The following is a 16,734-nucleotide window of genomic DNA, read 5'->3' on the forward strand; positions in this document are numbered from 1 at the left end:
GGGGAAAAGCCTTCGGGTATACATAATCTCTGATGATGGGCTTGATTCCTCCCTGCCACCAGCAACAGAGGGTGCCCTTTGACATTACCAGCCACTCTCAATGGCAAAAGTCAGGAAAATCATTTAATGATGGCTGAAGCAATAAATCTCAAGTAGTCTTAAATGGTATTGGTACTTTTCATCTCTGTGCCTACCATTACACTGTATTCTCCCAAACAATGCGTTTTCAGCAAAAGCTTGATCAGGAATCCCCTAGGCTCTGACTAAGCAATTTCTCTGCAGTATCCCCCTTTCTTCCAACAGTGTTACTTCAGTATGGTATGCAGGAGAGCTTCTGTGGAATTCAGAACGTAGCTGAGGGATAGTGGCAGAATAGGAGTTGTGAGGGTGGGTCATAAGTCACACCTGGATAACTCAGTTGCTAAGATCACTGCCCGCAAAAGGTGAGGTTGTAGGTATAAGTCCCAGTCCAATAGAAGTTGTAATTGCCAGGAAGTTTCAGTATACCGCACACACTGCTGCTACTGAGTGAAAGACTAATTCTGGAAATACTGTTCATCATGGAGTTGATGTACTTTCCATCCCTATACTCTACTATTTACAGCTACTTTACAGACAGACTGAACACAGTCTCTCACCTCCTTCAAGTTTCCTCTTTGCTGTATCCTTGCCTGCAACATCTTCCAAAATAACATCTGATGGACGATGGTCAAGTTCCATGAGGCTGCCTACAGAATGACAGCGGGCTGGTACTGATGTTAAGACATCATTTCCCATACCAGTAGCACCTCCATCCTACAAAAAGGGGCACACATTTCATAAGATGAGTTTGTCAATGAACAATAAGAGTGTTACCTTCATTCCTCTTAACTAAACTGCCTTTATCAGTACACAAAAATTATTGTGTGTTAATGTACCATAAATGGTGCTCTCAAACCATGCAATATGGACCTATGCTGAATGGAAGTCATTTTTATGTTGTTTTCATCAATAGATGTGGTTTATGTACGGCAAACATGGTTAAGGTTTTCGTTTAGGAACCAGTATATTGCCTGCAGAATGCATAAGCACAATTTTTAATAACACCAAATGCTGTACAAGCTACTTATGGAAGTCAGTTGTATGACCTAAGTAGGAACCAACATTCTGCTTGTTTGACAATCTACATCTTTTACATGTGTTAGTTGGCTGACTGAGAACATCAAGACAAATACATTGCTTCACTGCTCACCAGAGATTCTGTTCTTTATCACCAACACTGTTCACAGTAAATGTCAAGGTTGGCAGCCCACTGGAAGTAATGATCTTAGGTGATTGTAATTGTTTTACTTTCAAAAATGTAAACAATGCTTTTGTATGAAATAAAAAAAAACATGAAAAATGGTGTGTCTAAAAGTATATCTATTTCATCTGGTGAAAAATTACCCTAACTGTCCTGCTTTCAAACAATTCAGAGATTTAACAGAGGCTACGTGAGCCACGTACGCATCACCAAAAATAAACTTTGTACAAATTACATACTGAGTGAACATAAAAAAATTACGAAAAATGAAACTCTACTCTGTTAACTTTCTTTATTTGAACTGAAAGTCAGTTTAGAGAAAGTTTATATATAAGGCAGGAAACAAATTTAAATGTGACTAGTTTGAAATAAAATGTATAACAATGTGTCTGTGGAAGATTAATATTACAGCATTGAGTGTATGTTCATTGTTACAGGTTGACACATCAAAATTGATAATCACATGATTCACAACCAAAAAATTTATATCCTTTTAAAAAATTGACCAGTAGGCATGCAACACTCAAAACATCTTGCTTTATACTGTCTCCATCCTACCATTCAATGGATGTGTCACAGTGACAGTACAAATATAAGTTTAAACTTATTGAATCTATATTAATATTACTGTAACTGTTACTCTCCAGGGACACATTCTGTGGTTATTTCATGCTTTGAAGTGCACCATGTTCAACTTACTCCCTGCCAATGGCACCATTTTCCAAGATGACTCTGTCCCTGTTCGCACTGCTAGTCTATTAAGTTAGACAAATGTACGGACAAACCCATTAACTTGGATTTTATCATTATACAGTGTCTGTACTCTGTTTTGTACTGGAAAAATCTGGCCCACCCCCCTCTTCATCACTGACTGAAATACATTTCAAACTGTCCAAAATTCCTCTGTAACAAAGTCATCAGTCAAATACCACTATTCCACACAAATGACAGCAGTGCAACAGTTTAAAAGTGATTACCCCCTGTATTAACATTGTGCATCTGGTTGTTAACATTGTTTTGGTATCTATATACTGTATTAATTGGATATAATACCTACAAAAGTAATCAAAGAACAGTTTAATGCAGCAAGAAAAAAACAGTCCAACGATAATATGACTACTGACATTAAATGGGTCCCTTTTTTATGTTTATGAAACGTGTGAGCACAACTGTGCCACTGTATTTTTCTTGAAGTGTGCCAAGAGGTTTAGTCCACACAATATATGTTATGGGTAGGGACATAAAATTTCTTATTAATGATAAAGCAAAAAGTAAAATTAAATCATCTTTTCAGTAACATAGCTCGAAACTGGCGGCTTTAATTAAATGTGAAATTTGGCATTTTACCACTCTCATGTTAAGACATAAATCTGAGGGTAGCAGTTTACTGGTACTGGTAACTAATAGTTACTAATGCTGAAACTGGATTTTGATTTTTTTCTTAACTCTGAGGATTATGCATAATCTTAAAATAATAGTTGATAGCTCACACAAGGAATTTAGGGCTCTAGATGTGATGCCAAATGAACTAAGGTCCAGTAATAGTATTGATCACTGATGTGAATCTTCCAAAAAATTTGCACATCTTATTGTACAAAAAACAGCACATTTCTGGCTGATTTTTAAGGTGGTGCATCAAATTAAACTAGATATTTTCATAATATTAATATGAAGAACACCAGAAAAAGCACTTCTTTTTTGTAAACACATAAATCAAGATGACATCTGGTACCTTCCAAACCTAACCTAATCCCCAGAGTACGAAATATATTGTAACCACAAACTTAATTCACAAAATAGTAAAACAGATATTGAATAAACATTCTTAGTGTCCAGTGTTACCACAAGAGACTTGTTTGCATGACATCAAAGTCATGTGTTGTGATTGGCTGAAGGAAGGAAACAAAGCGGAAATTATGGTGGTTTCCAAAATAGGCAAAAAATAACACCGGAACTGACTGTAAAATAAAACTATTTTTCTCTGTCGCTAGTTACAGGGAAAAAATACTTGAAGCTGTATGTAGGGTCACATCACAGGACCTGACGCTTTGTCCTGTTTGTCCTGCGAGGTACCAAAATACTTTACTGTGGAATGGACACACACACACACACACACACACACACACACACACACACACACACACACTGAAACTGCACATCTTTCTATGTTTATGGCCCACAAAAATTTAACTCTGTTAGAGGACAAGGAATATAGAGATTTTCAATGTGGGATTTTCTCTGATGAAGCAACATTTCACATTAGTGGTACAGTTGTGCCATTTATTATGAGAAGGCGTACAGCCCATTCTGTAAAGGACAACTTTAAATGCTACAGATGTAGCTTTCTGCATAACTTCTGGTGGTCTATAACCATTCCATATTCCAAGAGAATGGAACCCAACGACAATGGTACAACAAAATACAGCAATTTCTCAATGGCACACTGCCTCAACCCCTACATAGGGTATATCGGATCCTGAGACACAGCCCTGCTTCCTTGGCCTCCAATATCTTCAGACATGAGCCCGTGTGGCTATTTCTTGTGAGGACACAAAGAGGAATGTGTTTTCATTCCTACCTCTTTGATTTGTGACATAAATGAGCTATGAAACAGAATAACAACAACAGTTATTCCTGTCAACAAAGAAATCTTACACAAAGAATTTAGCCGATGTCTGGATACCAAACGAGGTGGCACAGTGGTTAACACATTGGACTCACATTCGGAAGGTCGACGACTCAGACCTGCATCCAGCCACCCAAATTTAGGTTTTCCGTGATTCCCCTAAACACCTCAGGCAAATGCCAGGACAGTTCCTTCAAAAAGGCACAGCCAGTTTGCTTCCCCATACTTGACACAATCCGTCTCTAATGACCTCAACATCGACGGGATGTTGAAACTCAATCTTCCTTCCTAATATTGTCTAGATATTCTCTGTGTGGCTGGTTGTAATTACTCAGAGCATTTTAATAATATAGCAAAGTACTCTGGGTTTTGTGGACATTTAGTAATGTGTTACTGTTAAACATGTCATTCGTTTTGAAATACCCTGGACTGTGGGGCTAAGACATCTCTTGCCCTGCTTGCTAGAAGTGGGGACGGGGGCAAAGGGGAAGAGACATGAAAAAATAATTGAAAACAGCCTATATTATTGTTTAATTCACAGATTACAATGTTGCTACGTTATTTGGTTACAGTTCTGACACTATTTCTCCTCCGGGAGTGCGACTAGGGGGGGGGATGGGGGGGGGGGGGGGTAGAATTGAAAATAACTGACATTAAGCCAGGTACCCACATGCAGTTAAAATGACACCACAAAAGTGGCATGATGGCTCAAACTCCAATGGTGCCACGAGGGGTTGTGTCAAAATGTCAAAGCAAAATTTCTTGTAGCAATGTTTTCAATATGCCGTCCACTGAAATTATGTTGGCAGGCATGACTTTCATCATGTGGGATATAGCAGTAAAGCTGCACTGAGAACTAAATAAGAAGAAAAGAAAAAAATGTTGAGTCCAAAAGTGGATGAAACCTCAAAATAACAGGGATATATCAAATACACCAAAGAATATGACAATTCATTGTATCAAATTATGAGATATCATAATTTATGCAAGTTACTAACAACACAGCTTCACAGATTCATTCTGTCATTAAGTGCCAGTAAAACATAACTTCGCCTTTAAGATATTCATGTCCAAATGCCACAGATTTACCTATACCTGTACCCTACATGAAGTTCTATTGGAACTCAAATTTTTATGCATTTAAAACCAGATTATGCTGTCATTGCCAGAATCTTAATAAAATACCTGTAGTGGATGACATGCTCTCATCTTTTTTCCATGTTATGAATGTGGTGATATATCGGGAAAACTAAACATCTGTTATTAATTAACCAATTATACTTTGTTACTTACTAAGTAATTTGCATAAAAACAATACTTACAGTATATACAGATCAGATGATATGCATCTTATATACATTCAGTGCATAGATCTGTTCCTGAGTGCCCATAAGGGGAATGATAAAATTCTTCATCAAGTTTGTAAATACTACTGTATGGCAATAGGGAATATCATCCACCTGTTAACGCACTATCATATATTTTGTCATCATGATTCCTTAGATGTTTTACAACATGAAGAGCTTACATCTTCTTGTGATGGATGCACATATAGTAATAACAAATTCAATGCAATTAGGAACACTCTTTCAACAGATTTGTTGAATTAAATATGTACCCAGCTTAACAAAAATTATCTCACTTGTGCTTTAATGATCTCCTTTTACATGTAAAAGAAAGAGGTGACAAGTTTAAAATATATTCTGTTTTGTGTATAACTGTACAAAACAGATCTCAGTTGGAAGTCTCATTTTTTGTTGTTATTTGGACTACTGTCTTTTGCTCAAATAAAAGAAAATTTTTGGTATTGTTACACTGATTGGTGACAGTTTCAATGGCATTTCACACACAGAGGTGTGTTAGGGTTGGGAACAGGGACAACATGCTAAGCAAAACTGTGGAATGCATGGGGCAATTTTAATCAAACTCAGAAACACATCACTTACTACCTGGAAAAACATCAGGGGTAAGATGCATCCAGCACCCCTTTAAAAACATGGAAATAAACTAAGTTTGCTTTTACAACATGGAAAGTTTTTATTCCTATCTAAGACTGAGACAAATAAGTAAATGGGCAATGATGGGTAATCAAAAGTAAAACAAATGAAACTACATTGCTCAACTCCCCTATTACTCCAAATTCCAACAAAATTTCAGAAATTAAGTAATACTGTAATAAACCTAAGTTATATTGTTTCCTAAAATTGCAGTATATTACCTTTTGTGGCCTGTGCCATTGCCTGCTTGATTACAACACATAACCACATATGTAGAAATAATGAACACAATACAATAAACATATTGTTTTCAAAACATGAAGCAAAATTTACAAATAAATCTATTTCTCAGTATGCTATAAAGTAAAGTATTACCTGTTCAGCTCCCACTAACAACTTGTCACTGCCAACATTTGGTGCAGGTGGTGCTAGTGACAGCAAGAGATCCAGACGAACAGGTGTTTGGTTAGCCAGTTCTTCTGCTATTTCTAAACAAGACTCTCCATATCCCTCATTCACCCACCAATGGGAACATATCTTCTCAATGTCAGCTCTCCGACCAGGTGTTACAGTCAGCATTTCTCGAATTAAAGGTGATGCAGCTGCACAATTAGTAATAATGAGTATAGGGAAATACTGTAAACAGGATAAGAAGTATATATGTAATATGTTACAAGTACACACTGCAAACAAATGTATTGTTACTGTTGGTGATGTTTAACTCCTGTTGTTGCAAATCTCAGTATTCTCACTTTCATGTATACTGTTCCCTTAAACTAAACTTTTACAGGTACAAGATGTATCATTAAGAAGCAGTACAGTGGGTCTTACAGGCAAAAGATTTAGAGCACAATGTGTGATTTGAGGAATAACTGATGTACATGGTATCCAAGCTGTAAACACATTTCTTTCTTTCAGATCTTAGGTGGAGACTCACATGGCACAAGAAGTAAACAGAGTATGCTGAACACTGCAAAACAAAGCGAGACAGAGAGAAGTAATGCTGTGGGCAGTAAGTTAACTATTCCATTTGGCATCCCAAAAAATCTCAGTAACGCTCCATACACTGAAAATAGCACCAATTTTAGTGGTATGGCAAGAATAGTGTGATTTAAGTAGAAAGTGCAAAAGTATTTCAGATGGAGATCAATGATACAGGGGATTTGTTACCACAGTCTACGGAGGCTACTGATGCTGAATGAAAGTTTTCGCAATCTTGCTTACAGTTGTGCTTAAGTGTAATGTGTATGACTGGCTACACTCGAGTGAAGTACATATAGTCTATAATAAAGATGAATGAATGGCTATTATCAGGTGGCTGTAAAGGCAAATATTGTACACATGGTACCAGTAAAATTCAAGACTTATGTGAAAATGGCATTGAAAAGGTGCCTTTCCGATTTCATAATACAGGACTGTTTCTATGTGATGTCGAGTAGTCGTTTTTCAGTTTGAGAGAGTGAAGATAGAGACCTGAAGAAGGGATTATGGTACATATTACATTCTTAAGTCACCCAAATCAGATGGTTATGTTTCAACAAAAGCATTTTTATAGCCATCAGCCATACATGTTCAACTTTAATCTTTACTAGCTTTGGTTTTTAAAACCATCGTCACTGGAAGAAAAGCAGTACATCAGATGGATAAAAAATGTGCACCCACTTACACAAGACTCATCAACATACCAAACACAAAGCTGTCTCACAGGTGTAAGTCTCACAGGCAGGACGTGTAAAGACTACCGACAGTTAACAGGTCAATTAATCCTACCTTCCCAACTTCACAGAACTTCTTTTATAGTTTTTCCTCCGTTCACTTCCTAGCAACCAAACATATCTGCAGTTCCAAAACTCTGAAGCAGAGTAAGGCCCTTCCCCCTTTCATTTTGCTGTTTTCTTACATTATCTTTTATGTGATTAATTTTGCCAAACCTGTCTTTGGAGTCTTTTCAAAGCAAACAAACTGTGCCAGGTCAGCCAATGACCTGTTAACTACCCATTAGTCTCGGTTCGTGATCTGCCTGAATGATTCATGGCATTTGCTAAATTATGTGGATTTTACATACTACTGTAAGACATCATCGTATTTGGTATGATGATGAGTCTTGCATGTGTAGTACACATTTCTCATCAATCTGATGTTCTGTTTTTCTTGTAGTGAAGATGATGATTGTAAAAACTGGAACCAGTAAAGAATGAAGTTGAATTGTACAGCTGATGACGATAAAAATCTTTTCTTCAAATATTTAACAGCTGTACCAACACAAAGTAAAAGGGATATGTTTAGATTACAATGCATCAGTGAAACTTATCAAATGTGTAAATATTAGAAGCTAGAGACTGAGAGAGGAAGGCAAAATAGGGTATGCCAATGATGGCACCTTTGAAAATAGACAGGCTTGATACAAACAGCATTCATGTCATGATGCACATTAACAATGTCAATTCTTTTCCTTTTCCGTACAAAAAATATCAGTAATGACAAGAGTAATACAACTCCAAGAAAGGTATCAAGTTATCCAAATGTTGCATCATCCAGTATTGACACGACAAAGCTAACCTAGTCTTCATACCTTGATGTCTTTTTCATTTAGATATCTGACCTTAGATCTGATTATATGTTGTTAAATCTAATCTATTGTGCAAAGAAGTACAAGTATGTGATATACAGCACAGGTATGTATATGTTTTTCCACCAGTGTACAACACTAACTGTAAATTTTGAGATTTATCACCTTTCCCTACCTTCCATTAAGAGTCATTATTTCTTCCTAGTGCTAACAGTTTTCCCCACATAGAATGAATCTATCAGCACACTCTCTGCACTACTTCTGGCAAATTTTAACTTTCTTTTATAGCGGAACTTTCTGGCAGATTAAAACAGTGTGCCAAACCAGGACTCAAACACAGGACCTTTGCTTTTCGCGGGCAAGTCCTCTACTGACCGAGCTACCTAAGAACAACTTGCATCCCATCTTCAGAGCTTTCACTTTCCTTGCAAATGTATGTGCGGATACAAAGCTTTGAAGCAGAGTAAGGTGCTGCCCTGTCTTGTTTTGCTATCTTGTTACATGTGCTACTTCATCTTTTATGGGATTAACTTTGCCAATCCTATCTTGGAGAAGTTTTCAAGCAAATAAACTGTGCCATTTGAAGAGAACCATGATTTTCTGTCTTAATGCTTTGTTGGGAAAAGTAAATTATTTCAGTTAACACACACACACACACACACACACACACACACACACACACACACACACACACACACACACACACACGGTACATGATGTCCGGGAACACTTTCAATTATTTACTGCACAAGAACCAAACACTGTACAGATATGATACATATGTCATTTTGAAGAGAAAGCCAGAAAGCTTTTTTTTTCCATGTATACCACTACAGCACTACGGAGCTGCCACATCGATGGATCGGCCATGCTACAGAAGGGGACAGCTGTTTCATGAAGTGCCCTCCCTGAGCACCAGATCTCACTCTGTGTAACTTTTTTCCATGGGGACACATTGAAGATCTGGTGTATGTACTGCCTCTACCATGTGATGTAGCAGAGCTCCGAGAGAGAACACGGGAAGTGACTGCCACAGTCGACGATGTCATGCTGGGACGGGTAAGGTAAGAATTTGATTACTGTACTGACATCTGCTGGGTCACTCGTGGTTCGCATACTGAATGTTTGTAAAAAAACTTTCGGAGTTTCTCTTCAAAATGCAATACATATGACATCTGTACAATGTTTAGATCTTGTGCAATAAATAATTGAAAGTGTTCCCGGACTCTCTCTCTCTCTCTCTCTCTCTCTCTCTCTCTGTGTGTGTGTGTGTGTGTGTGTGTGTGTGTGTGTGTGTGTGTGTGTGTGTGTGTGTGTGTGTTATAGTTAATATGATAGTCCATCAGTGTGTTTTCCGCCACAAAATTATTTCAATTACAGCTACACATATGTACTTGAGTAGTCAAGCAAATGAAAAAGTGAAAAATGATCTGTTCTTGTCTTACTTACGTGATGGTTTCTTTGGTTCAAAGTAGTCTCCTTGGGAGATTTGTCTCACAAGACGTTTGAAATTGGAGCCATCAAAAGGCATTGCTCCATAAACCAATGTGTATAATAGAACACCAAGTGACCTTTAACATAAAAATTAGGAACTTCCATTTGTATATAATTTTATGGAAATAATTAATAATGACAAATGGTTTGCAGAAGTATGTTTATGTGTATAACTCTAGATACAAAGGAGTCAGAATGTGCCCAAAATTTTAATGGTAATGTCACTGTAAGTAAATACACCATTTTAAGATTAGAGGTAGTATCCGGCAGCTAAACTTATACATTCAAACAACTATGGAAGCAAAAAGAGTTTTCCCTAAACAGAGTGAAATTTATCCAAAGATACACTAATTATAAAACTATATGCTGCTACTTCATTATTATTATTATTATTATTGCTAATCATGCATTAAAAATTTCTCTCACCAGCAGTCCACTTCAGGGCCATGGTAAGGAGTTCCCTTAACAATCTCAGGTGAAGCATACAGAGGACTGCCACAAAAGGTATTCAACAACCTTTGCTCATCGAAGACGTTCGACAAACCAAAATCTGCAATCTGTGCAGGAATATAAAACCAACTGGTAAATATAACCATGAAGTATAATGTATGAAATTCATAAACATGACCATTTATAATCAAACTATGTAATACAATTGCACAAAGACTAAAATATTAATTAATATTTGTAGGGAATGTGAGCAATGAGGAGATGAACCATTTGCTGTTGTTTTAGGTCTCACTTTCAACTTTTATATACTACTTACAACATTATTATCTGGAACATCCATAATGGATAAGCTTAATATATTGCTACCACTTCAGGTAATTAGAATAATATGTGTATTTCGGAAGTGTAAACAAAAACAATCCTTGACAAAAGACTTAACAAAAACCTGACTCCAAACTAAATCAGAAAAAAAGCAACAAAAAAAGCGCATCGGCCAAGATAGCAAAACCACAAAATGAAATTATATGGTTAAAAGCTGAAATGAAATCTCTTTACCAGAAGAAATACTACCTCAATTTACAGTTGTACAATATGCACCTAGAACCTAGCCATAATCTTATTGTTCATGTATTCATGACCCCCCCCCCCCCCCCCCTGCCGCCGCCAAGATGCAATGAACCATAGATCTTGCTACTGGTGGGGAGATCTGCGCGCCTCAGCGATACAGATAGCCATACCATAGGTGCAACCACAACGAAGGGTTATCTGTTGACAGGCCAGATAAACGTTTGGTTCCTGAAGAGGGGTAGCTACCTTTTTGGTAGTTACAGGGGCAACAGCATGGATGATTGACTGATCTAGCCTTGTAACATCAACCAAAACTGCATTGCTGTGCTGGTACTGCGAATGGTTGAAATCAAGGGGAAACTACAGCAGTAATTTTTCCCAAAGGCATGCAGCTCTATTGTATGGTTAAATGATGATGGCATCCTCCTGGGTAAAATATTCCGGGGGTAAAATAGTCCTCCATTTGGATCTCCGGGCGGGATTACTCAGGAGGATGTCGTTACTATGGGAAACAAAACTGGTATTCTGCAGATCAGAGCATGGATGTCAGATGCCTTAACCATACAGGAAGGTTAGAAAATTTAAAAAGGGATAGGTTAAAGTTAGATATAGTGGGAATTAGTGAAGTTAAGTGGCAGGAGGAACAGAAATTCTGGTCAAGTGAATACAGGTTATAAACACAAAGTCAAATACGATAATGCAGGAGTAGGTTTAATAATAAATAAGCTACTATTAACAGCAAAGTGTGAGCATTATTGTAGCCAAGATAGACACAAAGCTCACACCCACCACAGTAGTACAAGCTTATATGCCAACTACACTCATGCTCATAAATTAAGGATAATGCTGATACAAGGTGAAACAACGCTCTGGAGGATGGTTTGCGGGTTTAAATCACCTAGGGGTATGACCATAAGGTGCATTTGACCTGCGGTCATCGCACGGTGGCACTGGCAGCAGTCCACATACACAGAGGTGTGTTGGTGCATCTCAGAGTACAGTGCAGCAAGTAAGTGTGCAGACATTTTAAGACATGCTAATGGTGACTGTGTGTTGAAAATGGCTCAAAGAACACATATTGATGACGTTATAAGGGGTAGAATACTAGAGCGACTGGAGGCTGGTCAAACACAGCAGGTCGTAGCATGGGTCATCCGTGTGCCACAAAGTGTGATCTCAAGATTATGGCAATGATTCCAGCAGACAGGAAACATGTCCAGGCGCTACAGTACGGGATGTCCACAGCGTAGAACACCACAAGAAGACCGATATCTCACCGCGGACGGCCACGGAGTACCACAGGTAGCCTTCCTCGGGACCTTACTGCAGCCACTGGAACAGTTGTCTTCAGACACACAGTCTACAGATGACTGAACAGACATGGTTTATTCGCCTGGAGACCTGCAAGGTGCATTCCACTTACCCCTGGTCACAGGAGAGCCTGTAAAGCCTGGTGTCAAGAACACAGTACATGGTCATTGGAACAGTGGTCCCAGGTTATGTTCACGGATGAGTCCAGGTACACTCTGAACAGTGATTCTTGCTGGGTTTTCATCTGGTGTGAACCAGGGATCAGTTACCAAACCCTTAATGTCCTTGAAAGGGACCTGTATGGAGGTTATGGATTGATGGTGTGGGGTGGGATTATGATTGTTGCACGTACACCCCTGCATATCTTTGACAAAGGAACTGTAACAGGTCAGATGTATCGGCACGTCATTTTGCACCAGTGTGTCCCACGTTCCTCCTTATGGATGATAACACACGGCCCCATCGAGCTGCCATCTTGGAGGAGTACCTTGAAGCAGAAGATATCAGGCGAACAGAGTGGCCAGTCTGTTCTCCAGACATAAACCCAATTGAGCACATCTGGGATGCTCTTGGTCGACGTACTTGCACATCTTCAAACTCCTAGGACACTTCAGGAGCTCAGACAGGCATTGATGCAAGAATGGGAAGCTATACCCCAGCAGCTGCTGAACCACCTGATCCGGAGTATGCCAACCCATTGTGTGGCCTGTGTACGGGTGCATGGTGATCATATCTTATACTGATGTCGGGGTACATGCACAGGAAACAGTGGCACTATGTAGCACATGTGATTCAGCATGGTTTTCTCAACTTATCACCAATACCGCGGACTTACAGATCTGTGTCGTGTGTGTTCCGTATGTGCCTATGCTATTAGTGCCAGTTTTGTGTAGTGCCACGCTGTGTGGCATCACATTCTGCAATTGTCCTTAATTTATGAGCATGAGTGTACTTCCACAGATGATGAAGAGATTGAACAAATGAATCATGAGATAAAATAAATTATTCAGACAGTTAAGGGAGATGAAAATTTAATAGTCTTAGGGGACTGGAATTCAGTTGTAGGAAAAGGAAGAGAAGGAAAAGTAGTAGGACACAGGGAAAGGAATGAAAGAGGAAGCCACATGGTAGAATTTTGCACAGAGCTATATCACAGCTAACACTTGGTTTAAGACTCATCACAGAAGGCCGTGTATGTGGAAGAGACCTGGAGACATTGGAAGGTTTGAAATTGATTATACACTGAAAAGCCAAAGAAACTGTTATACGTACGCATATTCAAATAGAGATATGATTATAATAGAGGGAAACATTCCACTTGGGAAAAATATATCTAAAAACAAAGATGATGAGACTTACCAAACAAAAGGGCTGGCAGGTCGATAGACACACAAACATACACACAAAATTCAAGCTTTCGCAACAAACAGTTGCTTCATCAGGAAAGAGGGAGGGAGAGGGAAAGACGAAAGGATGTGGGTTTTAAGGGAGAGGGTAAGGAGTCATTCCAATCCCGGAAGCAGAAAGACTAACCTTAGGGGGAAAAAAGGACAGGTATACACTCACACACACACACATATCCATCCGCACATACACAGACACAAGCAGACATTTGTAAAGGCCGTAAACACAGGTCATGTGGAGACTACCCCCTCCCATCTACAACTCATACTGCTCTGCGCAAGCACAGATGTGGCAGCTTGGGAGTGACAGAAAAGTTCTTCCTGGAAGCATATGGCTGCTTGTTGCTACTGCTGATACACTGTAGCTAAGAGCTACAAACTAACCAGCCAGAAGTGGGAGAAGGTACTGTTCATAGAAGACTCAACTGTGCATGAGTCCGCTGACAACTGCTCAAACGAACCTAATGTAAACAGTTGTGATGGCACGCTTATCGGAAGTAGTTTGTTGTTATGACGTACTGCATAGTCTTCATCCTAACCTTTCACGGATTTTGCTGTTGTCACACACTCATGTGTGAACTGTGTTTTGTTGTTGTAAATGGTGCATTTCCTTTGCAACTTCTATTTTGAATTTTTTTCCCCCTCTTGTTTACGCTTTGTTGCTGCAGTATTATTCTGCAGTAGCGGGATACGGTAATATTCTTTGTTGGAGTGCCACTTCTCACCAGTCAAAATTACAAAAATTTAACTGAAAACTGATCAATGAGAAAGTCCCGAAATTCTAAAATATTCCTGGGTTTTTCCTAGTTTTCTACCAGATGAAAAAATTACCGGGTTTTTCTTGGAATTCCCAGGGCATATAGAGCCTGATAAATGAAGATGAGATGGGAGATATGATACTGCGTGAAGAATTTGACAGAGCACTGAAAGACATTAAATCGAAACAAGGCCCTACAGAAATATGCATCAATAATGACAGATTAAAGTTGCTAAACAAAGGCATTAAGTACAATATGGCCACAAAATGAAAACAACACTAAAGATCTAACAGTCAGCATAAAAATAGCATATACAAATGCCAAACTACAGCAAAGTGAACAAAATTATATAACCCGTAAGTCAAACAAGATTATTATGAAAAATAAAAATTGTAACAAAATGTGGAATAAGATAAATAATGAACATGGGATATTATGTGACATAAACAAGAAACTTTCAACAGATGATGACCTCATTGTTAGAGTGCACAAGGGCAACACATTTGTTATCAGATTACCATCATCTTTTCCATTTTCTGTCATTCCTTAGATGCTTCAAAATTCATGGAAGTATGTTCCATCCATGCAACTAAATGAAAGGCAATTTGTTTTCTGCCATTCGCATTTCACTACTTTTATTTATGAAGCATCTTTAGTGGCCTGTAATACAGATTTCTTTTTAAAAATATAATACATATATTATGTAGTAGTTACAATATGTTACTATGTTATACTTTGCCATTAGTTCTCTTGTTTTTTTAGATTAGAAACAACTTTTGTAGCACAAATTTTGTGATGTTAAATTATCGTTTGAAGTTACTTACGATTTCCGGTGTTGTTAGGCCATATGTGTGGTCCTGGGGACATGTTCATTTGGTTCCCATGATCTCATGCTCAAGCTGGCCAATTTCTGGCATTTTTTCACCCACATTTATTATAACATATCACTTGCTCTTTTCATTTTGTGATCAACATTTGTGTATTTACATTGCAAGTTACGTGTTTTAATAAATGTGGATGAAAAAAAGATGGAAATTGGCCAGCTGGAGAATGAAGGCATGGGGACAGAATGAAAACATCTCCAGGACCACTGGAAATCATAGGTAACATAAACCAATAATAATTTAACATCACAAAATTTCTGCTACAAAAGTTGTTCCTAATCTGAAAAACAAGAGAAAACATGACAAAATGTACCATACTGACATAATTCTTACGACTGCGTAACACATGTATTATATATATAAGAAGAAACATGTATTACAGGCAACTGAAGATGCTTCATAAACAAAAGAAGTGAAACACGTAACGCAAAAAACAAACTATTTCATTTAGTTGCATACCTCCATGAATCAAATTACATTAACAATAATCCTGGATTCTTCAAAACTTATAACACAGAAGAAATAGAGTATGAGAATAACACCAAATTCCAAGATAAAATTAAAAATATACTTAAAATCTGCAGCTTCCTCTAGGCACCATTAAAAGTAAAGTACTGTATAGTGACTGTTGTGACTCGCCGATCTTTCAAAGTGCCGCCACGCAGTTATGTGTGTCCTCTACAAGCGGCGCTGTCTGCCAGCGATGCAGCAGCCGCACCACCTAAGCGGCCAGCTAACCAGTGGCCGCTAGACTTGGACTCAGTGCTGATTTGACTGTTACCATGTACACATGTCTTACTTTGTCTACTTGCTCTGTGACTTACAAGTATTGTGTCGTCTTTGAAATATATGTGTTCAACTTGACGTTAAAACAATTGGCGACAAGGTAGTGTTGACCCGCAGGTTTCCATGGCTACTTTAGAGCAACTATTGCAAGGTCTCATTGAACAGCAAATGCTTCTCACATCAGCGATTCGCGGTTTCGTCGCGGCATCCAATGCAGGGCATCTCTCGTCGTTGTCTATACCTCCTTTTCCTCCTTACGACAAGACGGCGGAAGACGTCTGATTACGAAAAACATCTTCGACAGCACTTCTTGGCATTTCACGTCACGGACGAACAAACATGCAAGTCTCTGTTCCTTTCATGGATTTCACCTCAAATGTATCGGTTGTTGTCGCAATTGGCTCCTTTGAAAGATCCTGCGTCTTTATCCTTTGCTGACATGTGCCCACTTCTGTCCGTATATTTTCAAAAGCATACACATGTGGTAGCCTCTCGTGTTGCCTTTTATCATTGTCAAAAACAACCGCATCACTCCTATCGCACTTGGGCTGCTGAACTTCATGGCCTCAGTAGAAAGTGTCAATTTGTTACTGAAGTTCATAAAGAA

At 38.5% G+C, this 16,734-nt stretch overlaps 1 protein-coding gene across 3 annotated transcripts in view; it reads right to left on the reverse strand.

The window, feature by feature from the left end:
• The window catches only part of LOC126474282 (serine/threonine-protein kinase par-1-like), a 420,752-nt gene that overhangs the window by 146,029 nt on the left and 257,989 nt on the right, over positions 1-16,734 (reverse strand). For all 3 annotated transcript variants that reach the window (XM_050101749.1, XM_050101764.1, XM_050101756.1), the window contains exons 8-11: positions 10,395-10,525; positions 9,924-10,045; positions 6,281-6,507; positions 639-795 (exon numbers count right to left, since the gene is read on the reverse strand). In XM_050101749.1, the coding sequence (XP_049957706.1) occupies positions 639-795; positions 6,281-6,507; positions 9,924-10,045; positions 10,395-10,525 (637 nt within the window). The remainder of the gene's footprint in view (positions 1-638; positions 796-6,280; positions 6,508-9,923; positions 10,046-10,394; positions 10,526-16,734) is intronic.

Source organism: Schistocerca serialis, chromosome 1 (genome assembly GCF_023864345.2).
Source record: "Schistocerca serialis cubense isolate TAMUIC-IGC-003099 chromosome 1, iqSchSeri2.2, whole genome shotgun sequence".
Lineage (NCBI taxonomy): Eukaryota > Metazoa > Arthropoda > Insecta > Orthoptera > Acrididae > Schistocerca > Schistocerca serialis.